Source organism: Salvelinus fontinalis, chromosome 33, assembly GCF_029448725.1.
Source record: "Salvelinus fontinalis isolate EN_2023a chromosome 33, ASM2944872v1, whole genome shotgun sequence".
Classification (NCBI taxonomy): domain Eukaryota; kingdom Metazoa; phylum Chordata; class Actinopteri; order Salmoniformes; family Salmonidae; genus Salvelinus; species Salvelinus fontinalis.
Window position 1 is genome coordinate 38,482,235 of NC_074697.1, and position 27,068 is coordinate 38,509,302.

The 27,068-nt window shown below is 47.3% G+C and overlaps 1 protein-coding gene across 1 annotated transcript in view; it reads right to left on the reverse strand.

Annotated features, from left to right (window-relative positions):
• The window catches only part of LOC129832191 (delta and Notch-like epidermal growth factor-related receptor), a 75,693-nt gene that overhangs the window by 13,410 nt on the left and 35,215 nt on the right, over nt 1-27,068 (reverse strand). Inside the window, exons 2-7 of the mRNA XM_055896051.1 lie at nt 23,273-23,599; nt 22,919-23,016; nt 16,997-17,160; nt 8,836-8,984; nt 7,935-8,088; nt 6,950-7,063 (exon numbers count right to left, since the gene is read on the reverse strand). Of these exons, the coding sequence (XP_055752026.1) occupies nt 6,950-7,063; nt 7,935-8,088; nt 8,836-8,984; nt 16,997-17,160; nt 22,919-23,016; nt 23,273-23,599 (1,006 nt within the window). The remainder of the gene's footprint in view (nt 1-6,949; nt 7,064-7,934; nt 8,089-8,835; nt 8,985-16,996; nt 17,161-22,918; nt 23,017-23,272; nt 23,600-27,068) is intronic.

Consider the following 27,068-nt stretch of genomic DNA (forward strand, 5'->3'; position numbering starts at 1 on the left):
GAGCATCAGACCCCATCTCTCTCTCTCTCTCTCATTTTCTTTCCTTCTTCCTCTTTCTTTCTGCTCTCTGTCATTCTCTCTCCCTATCTTTGTCTTTCTCTTTCTCTTTATCTCTCTCTCTCTCTCTCTCTATCTCTCTGATCATGCTGACAACTCATGCTGACAAATGATCAAGCTCATAATTCACTATGACACAGGGGGTAGGGGTCAGCGGGCATGGTAAAGACACGCACGCCCATGCAGCCCCACATGCACCGACCCCCCACCACCACCACACGCACTTTTGCAGAGCTGCTGTACCACTTCTACTTGCCAATACTGTAGAGCGAGTTAGGAGTCTAAATATAGCACCCCCATCCCTCCTGTTCCCCACTGGAGACAGTTCCAGTCCCAGAGCTGAGAGAGAGAGAGACCTCAGAGGACAGAAACAGAGCTAGGAGGACTGCTGGGAACGACCTCTAGAGGCTCTGGCTGTGTCTGAAATTGTACCCATATTCCGTCAAGAAAATCGCTCAAGATTGACTTTGAAATTTGACGTCTGTTCATGTCCTGAGGACATCAAACTTTAACCCGTAAATTAATGATTCGTAATGAATGCCTAAACGTAATGTTTTAACCCTATCCCACCCTTATTTTCTAAATTTGACATTGGGAGAAACGTGGATTAAAGTCTGAATCTGAAGTCAAATTGGTAAAATCGGGAGATCTTATTGATTTCCTATTAAGTGCACTACTTTTGACCAGGGCTCGTAGGCAGTATGTCATCTGACATGAGTGGAATGGACATGACACCTAATAACCGGACTTGTGTCATGTTTATGATACTGCTGTGGTAATACTATTCACCTGCTCATAGACATAGGAAAAACTGCAGCTATTTGCCTTCAGCAGTGGCATTTGGTGATCATAAGCCGTGATTTCCTCTGCTATTGTTGTCATCTGCTGTCATCCATCACTTTGTTTTATGCACAGCGTGATAACTTCCGCCGAGAGGATCTGTGCTAAATAAACTTGGTCTGATTTATGTGTGTGGGTAGGCAGTTATACAACACTGGGAACAGCTGACAGAAATAGGTTTCTCTGCGTGTGTGTGTGTGTGTGTGTGTGTGTGTGCGTGCGTGCGTGTGTATGCGCATGTGTGTGCGCGTGCGTGCGTGCGTGCGTGCGTGCATGGGTGCCTGTGCACATTGGGAGAATGCTTTAAAAAAAGAAACCAAATTCCTATGAAAGCTCTTCACTTCATGTGTCTCCAGTGATAGTTAAAAGAGAGGAGCTAGAGTAAATATACTTGTCACTTCTTCTCCAAATAAAGAAGAGAGACCATCTAGTCCAAAAGGAAAGGTAAAAAGGTCAAGAAACAACAGTACAAGAGAGTGTGTTTTCCTCATGGAAGACACTGCTTTTGCTGTGTGTTAAACAAGGAGATGCCATACAACACAACTTCTCTGTACATAGCACTGAGGGGTATGCTACAAAGCAGGATAAATGAGTTAGCCAGCTAACTTTGATAAGCAACCAGAAAAAACTATTGATTTTATAATTAAATAAAAAAGCTAAACTTAGATATGTCTATTCGTTTGTTAAATCAATTAGACCATCCCATTTCAAGCTTATCATTCTACAAAATAAAAAGTTAAATCAGAATATTTTGAAAAGTTAACTGGCTATCTGTGAGGACAGACGCTGGGAGACGAGAAACGAGTACAGAGTGTGAATATTTAATAAATAACAGACATGAAACAAAACACGGACAGCATCTGGACAGAGGAAACAAAGACATTAATGCTGGCACGGGGATCAAACTGAGGAATAGACAGATATAGAGGAGGCAATCAATAAAGTAATGGAGTTCAGGTGAGTCCAATGAAGCGCTGAGGAGCGGGAGCCCGACGAGCCAGGTGGGCGTGGGAGCCCGACGAGCCAGGTGAGGCGTGGGAGCCCGACGAGCCAGGTGAGGCGTGGGAGCCCGACGAGCCAGGTGAGGCGTGGGAGCCCGACGAGCCAGGTGAGGCGTGGGAGCCCGACGAGCCAGTTGAGGCGTGGGAGCCCGACGAGCCAGGTGAGGCGTGGGAGCCCGACGAGCCAGGTGAGGCGTGGGAGCCCGACGAGCCAGGTGAGGCGTGGGAGCCCGACGAGCCAGGTGAGGCGTGGGAGCCCGACGAGCCAGGTGAGGCGTGGGAGCCCGACGAGCCAGGTGAGGCGTGGGAGCCCGACGAGCCAGGTGAGGCGTGGGAGCCCGACGAGCCAGGTGAGGCGTGGGAGCCCGACGAGCCAGGTGAGGCGTGGGAGCATGACGAGCCAGGTGAGGCGTGGGAGCCCGACGAGCCAGGTGAGGCGTGGGAGCCCGACGAGCCAGGTGAGGCGTGGGAGCCCGACGAGCCAGGTGAGGCGTGGGAGCCCGACGAGCCAGGTGAGGCGTGGGAGCCCGACGAGCCAGGTGAGGCGTGGGAGCCCGACGAGCCAGGTGATGCGTGGGAGCCCGACGAGCCAGGTGAGGCATGGGAGCCTGACGAGCTGGCTGACAGTATCCAACGCACACCTGAGCCACTTAAGGCATGGAAGCCTGACAAGCCAGCTGAGGCATCCCCGGTTCCTTCGGCAGCTGCACCCGGACCCGACGTCACCAACCAAAACAAAAACCAAAAATCTCCCTGATGCTTCACGTATTGGTGTCAGCGTTCTGTGAGGACAGACACTGGGAGACGAAAAGCAAGTACAGGGAGTGAATATTTAATAAATAACAGGTATGAAACTGTCACACCCTGACCATAGAGAGCTTTCATTCTCTATGTTGGTTAGGTCGGGGTGTGATTAAGGGTGGGCTATCTTGGTGAATTATATTTCTATGTTGGCCTAGTATGGTTCCCAATCAGAGGCAGCTGTTTATCGTTGTCTCTGATTGGGGATCATATTTAGGTAGCCATTTTCCCATTGTGCTTTGTGGGATCTTGTCTATGTATAGTTGCCTGTGAGCAGTATTCTAGCTTCACGTTTCGTTGGTTCGTTTTGTTCTTTGAAGTTTTCTATTCAATAATAAAGGATGGAAACATACCACGCAGCATCTTGGTCTACTCCTTATGACGAACATGACAGAAACAAAACACGGACAGCGTCTGGACAGGGGAAACATAACAACATTAATGCTGACATGGGGATCTAACTGAGGAATAGACAGATATAGGAGGAGGCAATCAATAAAGTGATGGATTCCAGGTGAGTCCAATGAAGCGCTGATGCGGGTAATGATGGTGACAGGTGTACGTAATGATGGGCATCCTGGCTCCCTCGAGCGCCAGAGAGGGGGAGCGGGAGCAGGCGTGACACTAACTCCATAATCCTGCTTTGTAGAATACAACTATGATATACAGTACCAGTTTATAAAGTTTTAGAATAATAGTGAAGACATCAAAACTATTAAATAACACATATGAAATCATGTAGTAACAGAAAAAGTGCTAAACATATCAAAATATATTTTATATTTGAGATTCATCAAAGTAGCCAGCCTTTGCCTTGATGACAGCTTTGCACACTCTTGGCATTCTCTCAACCAGCTTCATGAGGTAGTCACCTGGAATGCATTTCAATTAACAGGTGTGCCTTGTTAAATGTTAATTTGTGGAATTGCTTTCCTTCTTAATGCGTTTGAGCCAATCAGTTGTGTTGTGACAAGGTAGGGGTGGTATACAGAAGATAGCCCTATTAGGTAAAAGACCAAGTCCATATTATGGCAGGAACAGCTCAAATAAGCAAAGAGAAATGATAGTCCATCGTTACTTTAAGACATGAAGGTCATTAAATCCGGAAAATTTCAAGAACTTTTAAAGTTTCTTCAAGTGCAGTCGCAAAACCTTTAAGTGCTATGATGAAACTGGCTCTCATAGGGACTGCCACAGGAAAGGAAGACCAATAGTTACTTCTGCTGCAGAGGATAAGTTCATTAGAGTTACCAGCCTCAGAAAATGCAGCCCAAATAAATGTTTCACAGAGTTCAAGTAACAGACACATCTCAACATCAACTGTTTAGAGAATACAGCGTGAATCAGGCCTTCATGGTCGAATTGCTGCAAAGAAACTAAAGGACAGCAATAAGAAGAAGAGACTTGCTTGGGCCAAGAAACATGAGCAATGGACATTAGACCGGTGGAAATCTGTCCTTCGGTCTGATGAGTCCAAATTTTAGATTTTTGGTTCCAATAGCCATGTCTTTGTGAGACGCAGAGTAGGTGAACGAATGATCTCTGCATGTGTAGTTCCCACCGTGAAGCATGGAGGAGGAGGTGTGATGGTGTGTGGGTGCTTTGCTGGTGACACTGTTGGTGATTTAATTCAAGGCACACTTGGTTTGCACTTAGTGGGACTATCATTTGTTTTTCAACAGGACAATGACCCAACACACCTCCAGGCTTTGTAAGGGTTATTTGACCAAAAGGAGAGTGATGGAGTGCTACATCAGATGATCTGGCCTCCACAATCACCTGACCTCAACCCAATTGAGATGATTTGGGATGAGTTCGACCGCAGAGTAAAGGAAAAGAGGCCAACACGTGCTCAGCATATGTGGGAACTCCTTCAAGACTGTTGGAAAAACATTCCAGGTGAAGCTGGTTGAGAGAATGCCAAGAGTGTGCAAAGCTGTCATCAAGTCAAAGGGTTGCTACTTTGAAGAATAAACAAATACAAATATATTTTATAACACTTTTTTGGTTCTACATGAATCCATATGTGTTATTTCTTGGTTTTGATGTCTTCACTATTGTTCTACAATGTAGAAAATATCAAAAATAAAGAAAAACCCTTGAATGAGTAGGTGTGTCCAAACTTTAGACTGGTACTGTACTTTTGCCCTTACATTCACCTGCAAGAAAACAACAAGAAAACAACAACATCCGTGAACCCTAACACATTCTTTACGTCTCTCCTGCTCAGTCTCTCACGACTGGATGGGAATCAGGTGGACAGGAGTCTGCGGCTTGGAGTCTACAGCTTGGAGTCTGCAGTGTGGAGCTGTCTGCTCCCACTCCCAGTGTGTTGTGTATAAACAGAGGTAGAGGTGAGAGGTGCCTCCTCACCACCCTCCACTGGCTGATTGTGTTGACCTGCAGTCACATGCTCACTGGAGAATGTGATTGGCTAATTGCCTTGAAATCCAGTAGAAAGGCTTCAAACGGCAGGATTACCTAACGAGCCTGTTAAAGATTTTGAGGCGCTCTCTCTTTCTCACACACACACACACACACACACACACACACACACACACACACACACACACACACACACACACACACACACACACACACACACACACACACACACACACACACACACACACACACACACACACACACACACACACGCACACACACAACTCCTTGTCGTACTAATTAAAAAGTGCTGAAGCAGTTTCCGCCCCCATTGTTGCACCATAACCACAATCTCTCTGCGAAAACAACCAAAGGAAAAAAACTGCTGTGGATGGATAAAAAATTCTGGTCGGCATTGGCGCTAGTCCAACAGTGTAAGATTAATAATTTAATCCGAGTTGCGTTGCTAGCAGGACTGTGAATCAGAACTCAGTGACCGCAGGGAATTGTACCTGCAATGTACCATATTTTCTGGATCAGGTTGTACATTTCTACCTCTGTTGTTGTGTTGATCTGTTCGAAGAGGATTGTTCCAGGATGGTCTTCCATGGGAGTGTCTGTGTGTGTGTGTGTGTGTATGTGTGTGTGTGTATACATAAAAAGCATGGATTGGCATGCCCTTATTTAGGAGTGCTGTGTTTGGCAGAATGTAGTTTTAGCGGATGTAGATTTCCCATGTGGGACTGAGAGCAGGTCGTTAGGGCCAGGAGGACTAATTAGACTAGCGGAGGAAGGTTTAAATTAAGCAACTGGCTGGCACAGATAAACACCGAGCAGACACAGAAACTAACAGCAGCGCTACCATGATGGCCTCACACACACACACACTCATACACAGTGACGCATATACACCCCACGCACGCACACAGGAACACCAGACACACGCCTAGAACCAGGACAGTCCAACACACAACCAGCTAATGAGGATCTGAAAATAAAACAACGTGGTATTGTGCAGTACATCCTCGCTATTGTGCATTGCTGTGGATCTGTACATGTTATGTTATGGCAAGAGTTGTTCTGCACTGAGAGCATTGCTGTGCTATTGGTACTGGGGTACCTACTACCCTCAGGGCAGACTTATGGTAAAGTACCTACCCTCAGGGCAGACTGATGATAAAGTACCTACCCGCAGGGCAGACTTATGATAAAGTACCTACCCTCAGGGCAGACTTATGATAAAGTACCTACCCTCAGGGCAGACTTGTGGTAAAGTACCTACCCTCAGGGTAGACTTATGATAAAGTACCTACCCTCAGGGCAGACCTATGATAAAGTACGTACCCTCAGGGCAGACCTATGATAAAGTACGTACCCTCAGGGCAGACCTATGATAAAGTACGTACCCTCAGGGCAGACTTATGATAAAGTACCTACCCTCAGGGCAGACTTATGATAAAGTACCTACCCTCAGGGCAGACTTATGATAAAGTACCTACCCTCAGGGCAGACTTATGATAAAGTACCTACCCTCAGGGCAGACTTATGATAAAGTACCTACCCTCAGGGCAGACTTATGATAAAGTACCTACCCTCAGGGCAGACATGATAAAGTACCTACCCTCAGGGCAGACTTATGATAAAGTACCTACCCTCAGGGCAGTTTTATAATAAAGTACCTACCCTCAGGGAAGACATGATAAAGTACCTACCCTCATGGCAGTTTTATAATAAAGTACCTACCCTCAGGGCAGACTTATGATAAAGTACCTACCCTCAGTGCAGGTCTATGATAAAGTACCTACCCTCATGGCAGTTTTATAATAAAGTACCTACCCTCAGGGCAGACATGATAAAGTACCTACCCTCAGTGCAGTAGCACCTGGGTCCAGCCAGGCTGCTGGAGCAGGTAGCCCCGTTCCTGCAGGGCTGAGACAGGCAGTGGTCCACCTGCAACTGGCAAAGATCACCCTGGAACCCTGGAGCACACAGACGAAACACAGTGTCACATAGCATTAAACCTGAACACACACATGAGCCAAATATACACACACAACTCTAACGCATTGACATGCAAACCATCCAACTACCACTATAACAAGCATGCACAGATGCATCACACACACACATTTCACACCGGTCACCCTACGTCTCACACTTCCCCATGACTGTCTATCTTCATTAACTCATTAGGTCAATTCAAAACAGAACCCTCACTCTTCCAAGAACAAGTCAACAAGTCCTGCATCTAGCCAATTACCTTCAACCTTACCACCCATCAAGCCAATTAACATCAATCATGTAGTGCGGCCTCCACATTGCTCTGGATGAGCCTGTGAGAACCCACTGCCCTCAGTCTGTCAGGCAGGCAGACATACCACCACAGTCCTGTAATCACCCTTCTCTAATAAGATGTGGCTGGCAATCAACAACAGCCTCTGCTTCTATAACAAGGTAATTAACCTCTCAGGTAGATCAGAGCTGCACTCACTGGTCCGGGCCCCAAATATATCTAGTTGATAAGTTGAAAGGTTGCATTCTTCTATGCATTCTTCACTGCATTCCCTATTTCATTTGGAGACACTCACACACACGCAGGCATGCATTCCACATGAGGTTGGGGAGAGCGGGCTCGTAATGGCTGGAGCGGAATAGGTGGAATGGTGTCAAATACATCAAACACATGGTTTGCAAGTGTTTGATGCCATTCCATTTGCACCGTTTCGGCCATTATTATGAGCAGTTCTCCCCTCAGCAGGCTCCTGTGATGCACGCTCATACGCATGTACAGACAGACACACACACACACACACACACACACACACACACACACAAACACACAGTAGTTACCTGGAGGGCAGATACAAGTGAAGTTACGGCCCTCGTCCCCCTGCCTCAAGTCACTACAGATGGCGTAGTTCTGGCAGAGCCTGAGGTGGCAGGCATCAAACTCCTCACAGAATATCCCAGAGTAACCATCCTCACACTCACAGAAGAAGGTGCTCTAGAGGTCAGAGGGGACACGGGGTCACTGTCACATACTGACTCAAAACACTTCATATGTCACTGGGATGGTTTTGGTTACTGGGGCTACATGGGGCTCTGCGATTCTCTATTGTTAGTCCTCTACACCCCACCGATGCCCCTTTCCTCCTAGCTCCCATAGTGTGTTGTGCTAAATCACCCTGTAACAATGCACCTGTAGGGGGGAGGGAAAGAGTTAGCAGGCCCTCATTCTAGCACACGTCTCTTCTCCCTCCCTTCCTCTCTTCTCTCCCTTTTTTTTATTTTCTCTCACTCTTCACCTTGGTTCTCTCCATTTCCTCTCTCTACTCCTCTGTGCAGCAGTGATCAGTGTGCTAACAGTGACGCCCCTAGGGACCTAGCGAGGGGGGGCCCCAGGGAGTAGTAGGGATGCAGGACTTAAGAACTCTGTCTCCATCCCACAATACCTTTCTGGCAATAAGGCATGGTCTTTATTCTGTCTTGCTTATCTTTTTCTCCTCTCAGTCTCTTGTTGCTATGTTACCGCATAGTGTATCATCAAGACAATAGTGTCGTAATCTTACAATATTCTGCTGAATTACAGCAATTACCTTCCAGTATATTGAGGGGAAAACCTGTTTTCTGAATATTGAAAGTGACATGTTAAGCCTTGAAATATTGTTCACAGGATCAAGCCCAAAGACAAGGGATTGATTCACCAACTCAAGGGCAGCTGACATCACATATCTGATCCCTGACCTCTTACCACAGAGGGCTGAGTGATGCACTTCCCCTTCCCAGAGCATTGTGGGTCGCTGAAGCGGCTGCCAGGCTCCACACAGCTGCTGGCCTTCACTGTCAGATTGAGACGCAGGGTGACCTCCGAGCCACTGGGGGCGCCCATGCGCAAAACACCTACAACAGGAGAGAGAAAAAAACTAGATAATTTTTTAAAACGGTTATTCTAAGGTCCTAGCTGATTCACCCTGATAAATATGAAAAGGCTGACTACATGTGAGCAATATTGAACAAACTGCCTAGTTAACTAGAGAGAAAATGGTGGTGGGGGGGGGTCGACAAGGACTTAGGTACAGAGGCTATGTGCAGAGAGAAGTGATGGTTCCTTGCAAAGAAGATTATGTTTAAACTAACAGAAGATGAACATCATTGTGCGCAACATTGACCAGAACCCCTTATGTTTGACAAATGTAGGGGTTGCATATGGATCATTGCCTGGATAAGACACCTCTAGCTGCCACTGCAAAAGAAAAATGAATTTCCTCGGCGACCAACTATTAGAGAAATGTTGAAGAAAAGGCCATGTGAGCAAATATGAATCAAAACAGAAGCATCCATTTAAAAATAGACTCAAAGTGAAGATTAACAGCCATTGTTAGGAACCTGCTCTGAGCCAATGAGGCGTGAGCACAGCCAGGATAAGTCATTGCCACAGCAAAGCCGTGCAGCCAATCAGGAGTCTGTACAAGCTGGTCCCCTAACACCTCACCATTTTCTGGTTAGGTCAGCCCAATGATGTCTGTTCCTCACAACACAAGCTCACAAATGCACAGTCACTGCTCCTCTTGGCTGCAGCACTCGCATGCAGTCACACACACGCTGCGTTTAGACAGGCAGCCCAATTCTGATATTTTTGTTCACTAATTGGTCTTTTGACCAATCACGTCAGATCTTTTCACATCAGGGGTGAACTGATTGGTCAAAAGACCAATTAGTGGGATAAAAATCAGAATTGTGTCACACCCTGGCCTTAGTTATCTTTGTTTCCTTTATTATTTTTGTTAGGTCAGGGTGTGACATGGGGGAGGTTGGTGTTTGGGTGATTATATGGTTAAGGGGTTGTTGGGTTTTGTGTGTGTGGTTTTGTGTTGAGTGAGTATGTCTAGGTATGTCTATGGTTTAGTGAGGGTTTCTAGGTATGTCTATGGTTGCCTGAGTGGTTTCTCAATCAGAGACAGATGTCTTTCATTTGTCTCTGATTGGGAGCCATATTTTAGGCGGCCATAGGCATCATGTGTTTGTTGGGTCATTGACTTAGTCGGTGTCTTAGTCTGTGTCTAGGTCTGTGTCAAGTTTGCAGGTTTTGCATTTAGTCGGTTTTTGGTTTCATGGTCTTCGATTTGTTGTTTTGCTTCGTTTGGTCATCTCCTTAATAAAGAGAAGATGCATTTTTTACACGCTGCGCCTTGGTCTTTTCTCTCTCCCATGGACGATCGTGACAGAATGACCCAACCAATTTGGACCAAGCAGCGTGAAAGGAGGGAGCCAGAGCCCGTTGTGCAGATACTGGAGGTGAGCAATGGGAAGGATACAGAGACTGTTAAGGATTTTTTGAGGAGTTTGGAGGAGAGTGAAAAGAGGGAGCTGCTGTGTTGGTGCGTGAGGCACGACATCCACCCGACAGAGCGTGTGCGGGATGTGATGTTACCTGAGTCAGTTCTTCATGCTCGTCCTGAGTTGCGTGCTAACCGTCTGGGAATGACAGTCCCACGAACCAGGCCTCCTGTGTGCATTCCTAGTCCTACACCTCCTGTAAAACCTTTCCGCCCCAGCCCAGTACCACCAGTTCCGGCACCACGCCCCAGGATTCCAGGGTGTCTCCAGAGCCCTGTTCGCATTGTTGCTTCTCCCCGCACTCGCCCTGAGGTGCGTGTCCTCATCCCGGTACCACCTGTGCCGGTACCACGCACTAGGCCTATAGTGCGCTTTGAGAGCCCAGTGTGTCCTGTTGCTGCTCCCCGCACTAGCCCTGAGATGTGTGGCCCCAGCCCGGTACCACCAGTTCCGGCACCACGCACTAGGCCTAATGTGCGTATCCAGGGTCCAGTATGCCCTGTTCCTTCTCCCCGCACTAGCCTTCAGGTGCGTGTCCCTAGCCCGGTACCACCAGTGCCGGCACCACGCACCAGGCTAAAAGTGCGTCTCAGCCGGCCAGAGCTGCCAGTCTGCCCCGAGTCGTCAGAGCTGCCAGTCTGCCCCGAGTCGTCAGAGCTGCCAGTCTGGCCCGAGTCGTCAGAGCTGCCAGTCTGCCCCGAGTCGTCAGAGCTGCCAGTCTGCCCCGAGTCGTCAGAGCTGCCAGTCTGCCCCGAGTCGTCAGAGCTGCCAGTCTACCCATCCGTCTGCCACGAGCCAGAGTCGCCCGCCAGCCATGATCAGCCAGAGTCGCCCGCCAGCCATGATCAGCCAGAGTCGCCCGCCAGCCATGATCAGCCAGAGTCGCCCGCCAGCCATGATCAGCCAGAGTCGCCCGCCAGCCATGATCAGCCAGAGTCGCCCGCCAGCCATGATCAGCCAGAGTCGCCCGCCAGCCATGATCAGCCAGAGTCGCCCGCCAGCCAGGATCAGCCAGAGTCGCCCGCCAGCCAGGATCAGCCAGAGTCGCCCGCCAGCCAGGATCAGCCAGAGTCGCCCGCCAGCCAGGATCAGCCAGAGTCGCCCGCCAGCCAGGATCAGCCAGAGTCGCCCGCCAGCCAGGATCAGCCAGAGTCGCCCGCCAGCCAGGATCAGCCAGAGTCGCCCGCCAGCCAGGATCAGCCAGAGTCGCCCGCCAGCCAGGATCAGCCAGAGTCGCCCGCCAGCCAGGATCAGCCAGAGTCGCCCGCCAGCCAGGATCAGCCAGAGTCGCCCGCCAGCCAGGATCAGCCAGAGTCGCCCGCCAGCCAGGATCAGCCAGAGTCGCCCGCCAGCCAGGATCAGCCAGAGTCGCCCGCCAGCCAGGATCAGCCAGAGTCGCCATTCAGCCAGGATCTACCAGAGATACCGAAGCGGAGATCGACTATGGTGGAGTGGGGGCCACGTCCTGCACCCGAGCCGCCGCCATATTAAGGCCTACCCCGGATCCTCCCCTAGACTTTATGTTGGTGCGCCCGGTGTTCGCACCTTAAGGGGGGGGTTTATGTCACACCCTGGCCTTAGTTATCTTTGTTTCCTTTATTATTTTTGTTAGGTCAGGGTGTGACATGGGGGAGGTTGGTGTTTGGGTGATTATATGGTTAAGGGGTTGTTGGGTTTTGTGTGTGTGGTTTTGTGTTGAGTGAGTATGTCTATGGTTTAGTGAGGGTTTCTAGGTATGTCTATGGTTGCCTGAGTGGTTTCTCAATCAGAGACAGATGTCTTTCATTTGTCTCTGATTGGGAGCCATATTTTAGGCGGCCATAGGCATCATGTGTTTGTTGGGTCATTGACTTAGTCGGTGTCTTAGTCTGTGTCTAGGTCTGTGTCAAGTTTGCAGGTTTTGCATTTAGTCGGTTTTTGGTTTCATGGTCTTCGATTTGTTGTTTTGCTTCGTTTGGTCATCTCCTTAATAAAGAGAAGATGCATTTTTTACACGCTGCGCCTTGGTCTTTTCTCTCTCCCATGGACGATCGTAACAGAATGACCCAACCAATTTGGACCAAGCAGCGTGAAAGGAGGGAGCCAGAGCCCGTTGTGCAGATACTGGAGGTGAGCAATGGGAAGGATACAGAGACTGTTAAGGATTTTTTGAGGAGTTTGGAGGAGAGTGAAAAGAGGGAGCTGCTGTGTTGGTGCGTGAGGCACGACATCCACCCGACAGAGCGTGTGCGGGATGTGATGTTACCTGAGTCAGTTCTTCATGCTCGTCCTGAGTTGCGTGCTAACCGTCTGGGAATGACAGTCCCACGAACCAGGCCTCCTGTGTGCATTCCTAGTCCTACACCTCCTGTAAAACCTTTCCGCCCCAGCCCAGTACCACCAGTTCCGGCACCACGCCCCAGGATTCCAGGGTGTCTCCAGAGCCCTGTTCGCATTGTTGCTTCTCCCCGCACTCGCCCTGAGGTGCGTGTCCTCATCCCGGTACCACCTGTGCCGGTACCACGCACTAGGCCTATAGTGCGCTTTGAGAGCCCAGTGTGTCCTGTTGCTGCTCCCCGCACTAGCCCTGAGATGTGTGGCCCCAGCCCGGTACCACCAGTTCCGGCACCACGCACTAGGCCTAATGTGCGTATCCAGGGTCCAGTATGCCCTGTTCCTTCTCCCCGCACTAGCCTTCAGGTGCGTGTCCCTAGCCCGGTACCACCAGTGCCGGCACCACGCACCAGGCTAAAAGTGCGTCTCAGCCGGCCAGAGCTGCCAGTCTGCCCCGAGTCGTCAGAGCTGCCAGTCTGCCCCGAGTCGTCAGAGCTGCCAGTCTGCCCCGAGTCGTCAGAGCTGCCAGTCTGCCCCGAGTCGTCAGAGCTGCCAGTCTACCCATCCGTCTGCCACGAGCCAGAGTCGCCCGCCAGCCATGATCAGCCAGAGTCGCCCGCCAGCCAGAGTCGCCCGCCAGCCATGATCAGCCAGAGTCGCCCGCCAGCCATGATCAGCCAGAGTCGCCCGCCAGCCATGATCAGCCAGAGTCGCCCGCCAGCCATGATCAGCCAGAGTCGCCCGCCAGCCATGATCAGCCAGAGTCGCCCGCCAGCCATGATCAGCCAGAGTCGCCCGCCAGCCAGGATCAGCCAGAGTCGCCCGCCAGCCAGGATCAGCCAGAGTCGCCCGCCAGCCAGGATCAGCCAGAGTCGCCCGCCAGCCAGGATCAGCCAGAGTCGCCCGCCAGCCAGGATCAGCCAGAGTCGCCCGCCAGCCAGGATCAGCCAGAGTCGCCCGCCAGCCAGGATCAGCCAGAGTCGCCCGCCAGCCAGGATCAGCCAGAGTCGCCCGCCAGCCAGGATCAGCCAGAGTCGCCCGCCAGCCAGGATCAGCCAGAGTCGCCCGCCAGCCAGGATCAGCCAGAGTCGCCATTCAGCCAGGATCTACCAGAGATACCGAAGCGGAGATCGACTATGGTGGAGTGGGGGCCACGTCCTGCACCCGAGCCGCCGCCATATTAAGGCCTACCCCGGATCCTCCCCTAGACTTTATGTTGGTGCGCCCGGTGTTCGCACCTTAAGGGGGGGGTTTATGTCACACCCTGGCCTTAGTTATCTTTGTTTCCTTTATTATTTTTGTTAGGTCAGGGTGTGACATGGGGGAGGTTGGTGTTTGGGTGATTATATGGTTAAGGGGTTGTTGGGTTTTGTGTGTGTGGTTTTGTGTTGAGTGAGTATGTCTATGGTTTAGTGAGGGTTTCTAGGTATGTCTATGGTTGCCTGAGTGGTTTCTCAATCAGAGACAGATGTCTTTCATTTGTCTCTGATTGGGAGCCATATTTTAGGCGGCCATAGGCATCATGTGTTTGTTGGGTCATTGACTTAGTCGGTGTCTTAGTCTGTGTCTAGGTCTGTGTCAAGTTTGCAGGTTTTGCATTTAGTCGGTTTTTGGTTTCATGGTCTTCGATTTGTTGTTTTGCTTCGTTTGGTCATCTCCTTAATAAAGAGAAGATGCATTTTTTACACGCTGCGCCTTGGTCTTTTCTCTCTCCCATGGACGATCGTGACAAATTGAGCCGCCTGTCTAAACGTAGCATTAAACACGCACACTGTAAAAAAAAAAAAAGATTCAATAGAATTGTGGTTGCTCAACAAAATGTTCACACCCAAACTTTCCGTTGTGAGTTTACTCCTATTGCAGCTGGTTGCCTTACAATTGTGCGTTGAATCATATATATGTATATTTTACAGTCCACTCTGTATGCCACCATCAGTATTTCATTCACACCATCTGTCTCACGTGTGCGTGTGTAGTGCATGTTTTTGCATGTGAGGCAGATTATGTGGGATGCACACAAGCAGACATAAACACAGCTCCACAGCAGTCTTGCTCTCAAGGACGTGACTCATTTATTATCCAGAGTGGTAAACAACCAAACACGGTGACAGAAAAACAACTCTTCCCCTCCTCTCTCCCGTTCCTCACTCCCCCTCATCCTCCCTCTATATCTCTCTCTTCTCCCCCCTCTCTCTTGCTGTTTCCCCCCACAAACACCATCTCCTCAGACAGAGCCGCAGGATCTCAGGCGGAGTGTCTCCAGCCAGCACAAGGTCAGTGGACAGACAAGCTGAGACATAACAAAGCTGTGTTGTTATGGAGGCCACGCACAGGGGTCAAGTAGAAAATTCACTGAAGGGTAGGACACCAATTATGACGCCACACCTGCTGGAATCTACCGAACCCTCAGGGCGTACGTTACTGTAACCTCATTGGAAATAGAAAGACTTAGCGATAAAATATGCAGAAAGATAACAAAATTGAATTCCAGAGTCAAGTGTTTATGTGCGCCAGCCCCATACAAATGAGCCATTATCATATTGTTTATGGATTTTATGGATATTGTGTTCTTGATTGACATTTCATGCAAATTACTGATCCAGACAACTCGGAACACAGCAGAGAATGTGAATGTTAATATTGAAAACATGATGGAATACCATACTATCCTATTCATGGCTCTGACTTTGAGGTACCTTATACCAATAAACTACACGTATGTTCTAAGTATAAATATGTATAATATGCACTTTTATCACTATATGTGCTATGGAAATATGGAAGTGATAGTGCCATAACACATATGCATATATGTTAACCACCAAATGGACAGACAGAATAGAGTAACCTACAGTATATTCCTCCATATGGTTTTTAACATTTGTATTGAAGTGGCAGAAAGCCTTCTGTTCCACATGGGAACAAATAGGATTACTTAAGTAAGTAAGTTGAGATGTAGGAGGGGCCTTACTGAGGAAGTAATTGTGTCTTATGCACTATACCATCAGATGTGCTACTGGATTCATTTCTTAGGAGATTGTAATCTCTCACCAAAAACATACGCACCAGTGGTAGGTATACAAGTGCTTGCTACATGTGTCTAGGTTTCCCACAAGATGGACAGGAGGATAACAGAATAACAGGATAAATAACAGGATAAAGTTCCTTCCTCCATATTATTTTTTTGTTTGTGACCAACTACAAACACTATCAAGGAAATGCATACAAAGATAACCCAAACCACCCCCCTCCCCATCTACCCGCCTGCATCCTCCCTCCCCACCCGGAAACCATGTTTCCCACCCTCCCTCCCCATCTACCCGCCTGCATCCTCCCTCCCCACCCGGAAACCATGTTTCCCACCCCCCCCCTCCCCATCTACCCGCCTGCATCCTCCCTCCCCACCCGGAAACCATGTTTCCCACCCTCCCTCCCCATCTACCTGCCTGCATCCTCCCTCCCCACCCGGAAACCATGTTTCCCACCCCCCCCTCCCCATCTACCCGCCTGCATCCTCCCTCCCCACCCGGAAACCATGTTTCCCACCCCCCCTCCCCATCTACCCGCCGCATCCTCCCTCCCCACCCGGAAACCATGTTTCCCACCCTCCCTCCCCATCTACCCGCCTGCATCCTCCCTCCCCACCCGGAAACCATGTTTCCCACCCCCCCCTCCCCATCTACCCGCCGCATCCTCCCTCCCCACCTGGAAACCATGTTTCCCACCCTCCCTCCCCATCTACCCGCCCGCATCCTCCCTCCCCACCCGGAAACCATGTTTCCCACCCCCCCCTCCCCATCTACCCGCCCGCATCCTCCCTCCCCACCCGGAAACCATGTTTCCCACCCCCCCCCTCCCCATCTACCCGCCCGCATCCTCCCTCCCCACCCGGAAACTATGTTTCCCACCCCCCCTCCCCATCTACCCGTCCGCATCCTCCCTCCCCACCCGGAAACCATGTTTCCCACCCCCCCTCCCCATCTACCCGCCTGCATCCTCCCTCCCCACCCGGAAACCATGTTTCCCACCCCGCCTAGCCACCCCCCCTCCCCATCTACCTGCCCCGCATCCTCCTTCCCTACCCGGAAACCATGTTTCCCACCCCGCCTAGCCACCCCCCCTCCCCATCTACCTGCCCCGCATCCTCCTTCCCCACCCGGAAACCATGTTTCCCACCCCGCCTAGCCATCCCCCCCACCTCCCGAATCCATATTGTTTTTTGTAGCAGTATTATTGTAGTTGTGGAAGTGCTTCCTACTTACTGAGGAAGTAGTTGTGTCCCAGGGGGAGGGAGTGGTCAGGGACCACCAGTCCATCTGAGACCTGCTGGAACCACATGATGGTCCCCTCCAACAAGGAGGAACGCTGGAAGCCATCCTTGTCAACACGCCACAGGACGGGAGCTCCACTCACATTCACCACAATCCTGAAGAGAGAGGGAGAGAGAGGGGAGGGGAAAGAGGGAGAAGGGAGGGGGGATAGAGAGTGTAAGAGAGAAAGAGAGTCTGAGCCAAACACTTTTGTTACCAGCCTGCTACAGTGCTTTCAGAAAGTATTCATACCCCTTGATTTATTCCACATCTTGTTCTGTTACAGCCAGAATATTTTTTAAATAAAATTACAAAAATTCACACTCATCTACACACCCCATCATGACAAAGAGAAAACATGTTTTTTTTAAACATTTTAGCAAATTGATTGAAAAAAAAATGATATACAGAAATATCTAACTTAAATAAGTATTCACACACCTTTGCTATGACACTTCAAATTGAACTTAGGTGCGTCCAATTTCTTTGTTCATCCTTGAGATGGAGTCCACCTATAGCCAATTCAATTGTTTGGACATGATTTAGAACGAAACATACACGCCTATAGAAGGGTCCACAGTTGACAGTGCATGTCAGAGCAGAAACTATACCATGAAGTACAAGAAACTGTCCGTAGATCTCCGAGATAGAATTGTGATGAGGCATATATCTGGGAAACAATTTCAAGAGTGTTGAAAGTTTCAAAGAGCACAGTGGTCTCCATCATTGGGAAATTTAACAAATGTGAAATTACCCAGACTCTGCCTAGATCTGGCTGTCCGAACAAACTGAGCAACCGTGCAAGAAGGACCCAATAACCACTCTAACACATCTACAGAGTTCCTTGGCTGAGATGGGAGAACCTGCTAGAAGGACAACAGTCTCTACAGCACTTCAACAATCTGGGCTTTATGAGAGAGTGGCCAGACAGAAGCCACATAACACACCTGGAGTTTGCAGAAACGCATGTGAACAACTCTGAGATCATAAGGCAAATGATTCTGTGGTCTGATGAGACAAAAATTCAACTCTTTGGCCTGAATGCAAAGCGGTATGTCTGGAGAAAACCAGGCACAGCTCAGCACCCATCTAACACTATTCCTACCGTGAAGCATGGTGGCGGCAGCATCATGCTATGGGGTCGCTTTTCAGCGGCAGAGGCTGGGAGACTGGTAAGGATAGAGAGAACAATTAATGGAGCCAAATACAAGCAAATCCTTGATGAAAACCTGCTTCAGAGTGCAAACAACCTTGGACTGGGGGCGAAGATTTGACCCCAAGCATATAGCCAAAGCAATGTTGGAATGGCTTTAGATCAAGAATGTGAAAGTCCTTGAGTCAAAGCCTAGAAATCTGTGGAAATTGCTGTTCACCGCCACTCCCCATCTAACTTAACAGAGCTTGAGAAAATCTGCAAGGAAGAATGGGAGAAAATCCACAAATCCAGATGTGCAAAGTTGATACAAACATACCCAAAAATTACTCAAAGCTGTTATCGCCGGCAAAGTATCGACTCAGGGGTGTGAATACTTATGTAAAGTAGATATTTCTGTATTTCAATAAATCTGCTTTCACTTTGTCATTATGGAATATTGTGTGTAGATGCGTGAGAACACAACAAAATGGGAAATAAGTCAAGGGGTATGAATACCTTCAGAAGGGACTGTATAGGTTTTTATAAAACACACAAAACCCCATGCTAGTAGGATAGGATGGTGGACATGAGTAATGCCTGGTCCTGTCTGTCTCAGTGGAGGTACTGCTCACTGTGGTGACAGTACAGCTCTGAAGGCCAGGGAGTAGAGTTATGACTGATGTGGTCAAGGGCCATTACTCATCTGACTTTGGGCCAATTACTGGAAGAGAGAGTCTCTCTGCACAGACAGACAGTGTCAGCAAAGCAGATGCACTCTAACTCAACACAAGACCAGCTACACTTCCAGATTCTTCCAACTGGCTGAGTCACTCACAGATAAATAAAACACACACACATAAGTAAATAAGAAAGCATTTACCTTTCGAAAGCCTTCGATACTGCTGACAATTTTTTTTGGTTGCATAAATTACAAACTTATGGGCTTCGAAATAGAGACCTCAACTGGTTTAGGAGCTACTTGGTTTATAGGAAACAGTTCAAGAACATCCCCTGTGGAGTTCCTCAAGGTTTGATCCTTGGTCCATAGCTTTTTAAATTTATGTTAATGACAATTTTGATTGATTGGACGCTTTATATTGTTTGCTGATGACACCAACATCTTTCTGTCTGATAGAGATGGTCAGAAATTGATCGTTAAAATGAACACGTAATAAAACAAACTTAGATGACTGGTTTAAAGTAAATAAGGTGTCTTTAAATTAGGGCTGTCAAAGTTATGCGCATCATGTTTATCGTTGTAAAAAAAAATTACACCGTAAATCATGTAGAAGTTATGCCCAATATTACCAGAGTTATATTTTTTCTTTCTGCCGCGGATTCGTGTGCATGTCGTCGGCCATTTTAAAATAGCGCATGTGTGTGCTGTGCGCAAGTGTAAACTTCAAGAACATTGATAAGAGGGAGTAGGCCTACTTAAACATTGGGAGCATGAATAGCTGTATGTTACAGTGACTTTTGTGTTGTTTATGGTGAAAATGCTATTTAAACATTCTGATGTAGATCCTTTTGGGTTTCGTCCCTTACAATCAAAGCATAATATGCCTGTAACTCTGCACTGCTTTTTAAATGGAGAAATATTTATTTAGGGCCACACATGAGCAAATTGCGATTAACTAATGCCATTAACTCGATTCATTAGTTAAATCATTTGACAGCCCAACTTGAATTATTAAAAAGCTTTTACATACTCGTTATTCTACATTTTCCATTAGGAAATCGATTTTCCCGCATTCAATCCACTAAATTCTTGGGGGTCCTCATTGATGAAAAAACAAACTTGAAAAATCACATTTCATTTGTTTCCAAACAAATTGATGGAGCTGCAGCCGAGAGGGTCACCATTTTCCAGTTCCTCGGCGCGCACATCACAGAGGACCTGAAATGGACCAATCACACCGACACCGTGCTGGAGAAGGCGCAACCGTGCCTCTTCAACCTCAGGTGGCTGAAGAAATTTTGCATGGGCCCTCAGATCCTCAAGAAGTTCTACAGCTGCACCATCGAAAGAATCTTGACCGGCTGTATCACCGCCTGGTATTGCAACTGCACCGCCTTCAACCGCAAGGCTCTATAGAGGGTGGTGCGGACGGCCCAATACATCACTGGGGGGGCGAGCTCTCTGCCCTCCAGGACATTTACACCAGGCAGTATCAGAGGAAGGCCTGGAAGATCACCAAGGACTCCTAGTTATCCGAACCATGGACTGTTCACTCTGTTACAATCTGGCAAACAGTTTTGAAGCATCGGTTCTCGAACCAACAGGCTCCGAGACAGCTTCTACCACCAGGCCATCAGACTGCTGAACAGCTTACCCTAGCTGACTCCCTGCACAGGCCTGACAACTTTTTTATTTTTTATTATACTTTTTTATTATTGATAGTGATTATTGTGCTGCATTGTTGAGGGAGCTAGCACGCAAGCATTTCATTGCACCTTATATACATGCTGTAAACTGTTTATGCGATGACTACAATTTGAAGTAAGTATACAAGCAATCTCATCTCTCTCTCTCACACTCTCTGTAGCCATCTTCCATTCAGCCTCTTTCTCATTAGCATTCCTAAATTGATGTCACTTTCAGTTTGTGTCTGTGTGTGTGTCTGCATGTGAGCTTGCACAAGCGCAGGCGCCATCAGTAATTAGACAGCACACCAACACAACATAAAAACTATATTTGCCTGCAACCAAGAGCGGACACTGTTTTGCTGATAAAGGCCTCTTATGTCTCCACTCTCCCATCATTCATAAAGACACACTATAAATGGACATCTACCACTTTGTATGACCAATAAAGGACATTTAGGATGCTTGCTTAAATCAGAACACATTGCAGTCAGGCACTATACTTGGGCAACACAATGGAGGTAATTTGCTACCATCGGGTTGCTGACTAAATAATGAAAGACTGCAAGTTCCATGTAAATGACGATAATCATAAGACAATGATCTCAAGGGAAGACAGATGTAGTGCAGTCTCCAGTGTGGTTTTATGCAGAACTACAGTTCACTTGGGAGAGAGAGAAGATAGGATAAACAGGGGGGAGAGAGGGAGAGGTTAGGATAAACAGGAGAGAGAGAGAGAGGGAGAGGTTAGGATAAACAGGGGAGGGAGAGGGAGAGGTTAGGATAAACAGGAGAGAGAGAGAGAGAGGGAGAGGTTAGGATAAACAGGAGAGAGAGAGAGAGGGACAGGTTAGGATAAACAGGAGAGAGAGGAAGAGGTTAGGATAAACAGGAGAGAGAGGGAGAGGTTAGGATAAACAGGGGAGAGGGAGAGGTTAGGATAAACAGGAGAGAGAGAGAGAGAGGGAGAGGTTAGGATAAACAGGAGAGAGAGAGAGAGGGACAGGTTAGGATAAACAGGAGAGAGAGGAAGAGGTTAGGATAAACAGGAGAGAGAGGGAGAGGTTAGGATAAACAGGGGAGAGGGAGGGAGAGGTTAGGATAAACAGGAGAGAGAGAGAGAGGGAGAGGTTAGGATAAACAGGAGAGAGAGAGAGGGAGAGGTTAGGATAAACAGGAGAGAGAGAGAGGGACAGGTTAGGATAAACAGGGGAGAGAGAGGGAGAGGTTAGGATAAACAGGAGAGAGAGAGAGAGAGGGAGAGGTTAGGATAAACAGGAGAGAGAGAGAGAGGGACAGGTTAGGATAAACAGGAGAGAGAGGAAGAGGTTAGGATAAACAGGAGAGAGAGGGAGAGGTTAGGATAAACAGGGGAGAGGGAGAGGTTAGGATAAACAGGAGAGAGAGAGAGAGAGGGAGAGGTTAGGATAAACAGGAGAGAGAGAGAGAGGGACAGGTTAGGATAAACAGGAGAGAGAGGAAGAGGTTAGGATAAACAGGAGAGAGAGGGAGAGGTTAGGATAAACAGGGGAGAGGGAGGGAGAGGTTAGGATAAACAGGAGAGAGAGGGAGAGGTTAGGATAAACAGGAGAGAGAGGGAGAGGTTAGGATAAACAGAAGAGGGAGGGAGAGGTTAGGATAAACAGAAGAGGGAGGGAGAGGTTAGGATAAACAGGAGAGAGAGGGAGAGGTTAGGATAAACAGGGGAGAGGGAGGGAGAGGTTAGGATAAACAGGAGAGAGAGGGAGAGGTTAGGATAAACAGGGGAGAGAGAGGGAGAGGTTAGGATAAACAGGAGAGAGAGAGGGAGAGGTTAGGATAAACAGGGGAGAGAGAGGGAGAGGTTAGGATAAACAGGGGAGAGGGAGAGGTTAGGATAAACAGGAGAGAGAGGAAGAGGTTAGGATAAACAGGAGAGAGAGGAAGAGGTTAGGATAAACAGGAGAGAGAGGAAGAGGTTAGGATAAACAGGAGAGAGAGGAAGAGGTTAGGATAAACAGGAGAGAGAGGAAGAGGTTAGGATAAACAGGAGAGAGAGGAAGAGGTTAGGATAAACAGGAGAGAGAGGAAGAGGTTAGGATAAACAGGAGAGAGAGGAAGAGGTTAGGATAAACAGGAAAGAGAGGAAGAGGTTAGGATAAACAGGAGAGAGAGGAAGAGGTTAGGATAAACAGGAAAGAGAGGAAGAGGTTAGGATAAACAGGAGAGAGAGGAAGAGGTTAGGATAAACAGGGGTGAGAGGAAAAGAGGGAAAGGGAGATTTGGAGCACACAGGGGAGAGAGGGAGAGCACTATGTAAACACACACACACACAAACATATATTCACACACAGAGACACACGCACACACACACAGGAAGGTACCAGTACTCTTACTTGATGGCAGTCTCCTCAGGCACCTCTAGAGAGAGAGTCAGAGTTCCAGAGGTCAGCTCACACAGCTCAGGACTCACACAATGCAGTCCCTCTGTCACCTGGAACAGGAACTCACACACACATACATACACATGCATGGACACACAGAGACACACATACACAATCACAGAAACACACACACACACACACACACACACACACACACATACAAACAAAAATACACGCATGAGGCAGCAAGAGGCTAAATGTCATTATTTTATAAAACAATAAAGAAGTTCTGTGAACTCTGAACCTAGCTAGCTGGTCAGCTGGTCTGTTGTGACAAATATAGTACAGGTAGCATTCATCTCTGACCTGTATTTTCTCCCACTGCACCACCAAGAGTCTCTGTCCAGCCTTAGGCTGCCACGGCTGCAGCGTGGGAGGGGCCTGCGTTGTAGTGGACACCATGTTTGGCTGGGAGGGCTGAGGGGCGGTTGTGGGCATGGCGGGTGTGGCCTGTTCGGGGGCAGGGGGTGTGGCAGGGTCCCAATTGGAGACAGGCAGCAGGTCCAAGATGGCTTGCTCACACTTCTCCCCCTTGTACCCCTCGCTGCACTCGCAGGTGTAAGCCTCGCCCTCACCACTGCGGCTACAGTTGCCATGGAAACAGGGGCTGCTGGCACAGGGGTCTGTGAAAAACTGATAACACAAAGAGGAGAGGGAAAATGACTGTAGAGGACATGGGAAATAAAACGACAATTTCAGACTCAATATTCATTGTACATAAACCACTGTATATTATGGATGCATCTCAAATGACAACTTTTCCTCCATAGTGCACTCCTTTTGACCAGAGCTCTTTACTGTCCACTAACTACACCCTTTACAACCACTACTTCTGGTAAATAAAAAGTAGTACACTTACATGGGGAATAGGGTGTCATTCGAGACACAGCCTGTATCCTCACTATTCTGTAACGGCCATCACCATTGGCTCAGAGGATTCTCCCTTTGTCCATTATTAACACCTGGATCTGTATTACAACTTTTCCTGCTTAGGCTGCAAAACCAACAGTAGCAGGAAGTGCAATGTTATACGGCAGTTGTATATTTATATCATGTAAGGGGGCTCAGTCTAAACTTTGGATAGTTCACAAGGTGCTGAACTACCAGCCTAAACTCTCAAATCTCACTTTCTTCTATTTGTATTTGTATTTATTATGGATCCCCATCAGCTCCTGCCAAGGTAGCAGCTACTCTTCCTGGGGTCCAGTAAAATTAAGGCATTTTATACCATTTTTAAAACATTACAATACATTCACAGATTTCACAACACACTGTGTGCCCTCAGGCCCCTCCTCCACCACTACCACATATCTACAGTACTAAATCCATGTGTATGTGTGTGTATAGTGCATATGTTATCGTGTGTGTGTGTGTATGAATGTGTCTGTGCCTATGTTTGTGTTGCTTCACAGTCCCCGCTGTTCCATAAGGTGTTTTTTAATCTGTTTCTTAAATCAAATTTTACTGCTTGCATCAGTTACTTGATGTGGAATAGAGTTCCATGTAGTCATGGCTCTATGTAGTAATGTGTGCCTCCCATGTAAATACCCCTCAAAAATTAAAGTATAATCTCTCCTCCACTTTGAGCCAGGAGAGATTGACATGCATATTATTAATATTAGCTCTCTGTGTATATCCAAGGGCCAGCCGTGCTGCCCTGTTCTGAGCCAATTGCAATTTTCCTAAGTCCTTTATTGTGGCACCTGACCACACGACTGAACAGTAGTCAAGGTGCGATAAAACTAGGGCTTGTGGAACCTGCCTTGTTGATAGTGCTGTTAAAAAGGCAGAACATCGCTTTATTATGGACAGACTTCTCCCCATCTTAGCTACTAATGTATCAACATGTTTTGACCATGACAGTTTACAATCTAGGGTTACTCCAAGCAGTTTAGTCATCTCAACTTGCTCAATTTCCACATGATTTATTACAAATTTAGTTGCGGTTTAGGGTTTAGTGAGTGTTTTGTCCCAAATACAATGCTTTGAGTTTTAGAAATATTAAGGGCTAACTTATTCCTTGCCACCCACTCTAAAACTAACTGCAACTTTTTGCTAAGTGTTGCAGTCATTTCAGTCGCTGTAGTAGCTGACGTGTATATTGTTGGGTCATCCGCATATCATGTCTCATCTCTCTTCTTTCATGTTCTTTTCCCTCTTTCTTGTCTTCTTTGCTTTTCACTATCTCTACTTGCTAAAGCCTGTTGCCAATATGTCCACTTGTCACATTCTAGCTTTGTTGTTGTACGTAAAGGCCACAACAAAAGATACATTAATGCACAGTTACAAACAAATACTCAATCACCGGAGGCTCAAGGTTCCTCACGCACACATGACTTGCCTGGACCGTGACAGTCTCTTTCATGCTGCTGTATGCCATTAATAATTCACCAGATTTGTAGAGAGAATAAAGAAGGTCTGAAGAGAAAAAAAAGCTCTGACAAAAGCATTTGAAGGTGAGAGAAGGTTAAGCTAAGCATGCCATGTTGACTCCAGTCCAGGGCACGTTGGTCATATTCATTAGCAGGGGTGGTGGAGTAACAGATTACAAAAACAAAAGAACGTTAACTGTAATCTGTTACGTTACCAGCAAACATATTGTAATCAGATTAAGATACTTTTGAAAAGATAGATGATTACTTTTACATTCAGAAAGATGTTTGCGAGAGAAAAAAAACAGCGGTGGTGACAGCAGTGGTGTAGTCTACGGCGATACAGATATCACTTACAGTTTTCTTCAATTGCTAGCAAGCATCGGTCAATACTGAAGCCACTTCTTCAAAACGCTTCACACGGTCTTCATTACTAACATGCATCTTGGCCAAACAGTTCATCTCACCTCCAAAACTCACTCAAACCACGAAAAACACTTCATGTCTCAAAATAAGCTTGTTCGACCATAACACTGGCAACAATTCTCATTCAGAAAACATACATTGTCACTCACACTGACCTCAAAACACTAACAAGGAGCTTTACATAAAACTTTTCTCTTTGAAGTTGAATGTTTTTTCACATAAATCCGCATTTCATTATAGAATAAGAATAACACCTTTTCACTTTGACTGTACTAAAGTATATGTAACAAGAATGAATCAGACATTTCCTTCAATAGCCTTTCTTTTTTCTATATCTTCACATATAGTAATTTAGTTGTGAAAAATAAAAAGTAGAAACAAAACGAATTCCAGAAATTCCAGGGCTGCAGTAATAATTACAAAAAAAACAACATGTATAGTATAATTACCATTACTGTACAGTACATTGAGGGTTCAGTTATCTCTCTCTCCTGCATTTCATTCACTGAACAGCGGTGCACACATTGTGATGTTAGCTCCTCTCTGGCCTGGGACATCCACGGTTGCTCTCTGTCCAATCACATTTCTTTCCCTGCGGCATGTTTTTGCCAGGTTGAATCCAGCTTCATCCTCAAAGATGAATGTACGTGCAGTTTACATGGCTTCCATCTCCATTACTCTCTAAAATACAGTAAATTCACAGTACTTTACATTATGCATAGCTGTGTATGTACCGTTTGGTTATTGAACAGACATATTGATACCGGAGTTCTTTCACACGTTCACCGTTTCTCTCAAAGGGTACAGTGTACCCTACAGCTTCATCCTTATTTAATCTTCCTCTGGGACTCTGGCAATTGTCGTTATGCTGACCGTATTCTCATTCCCAAAAGTAATAATGTCTGCCAGCAATCGGTCCCAAATTCCCCGCAGTTTTATTGCATTGTTGCTAATTACCATGTCAACAATGGCAATTTCCTGCGCATCTGATAATATTCTGCCTCTCCCTCCTGTGGGAGGCAACCTTTGGATCCTACTGAAAAACATAAAACAGTCAATATATTTCAAAATGTCAGTACATGTAAAAATGTGAACATACTGTATTGTACTGTAATATGTAGTTCAATTATCATTGAAGGATGCACATCTCACCTGTTGTTTTGCCGGAAAATGCGTACTATTGATGCAACTGTTGAACGCTGCAGATTTGGTTGCACCCTTAAACCGGCCTCTCTCAGAGAGACCATGGTTTACAACATGGTCAATAATTGTGGCCCTTATCTCATCAGAGACCACCGCTCTTG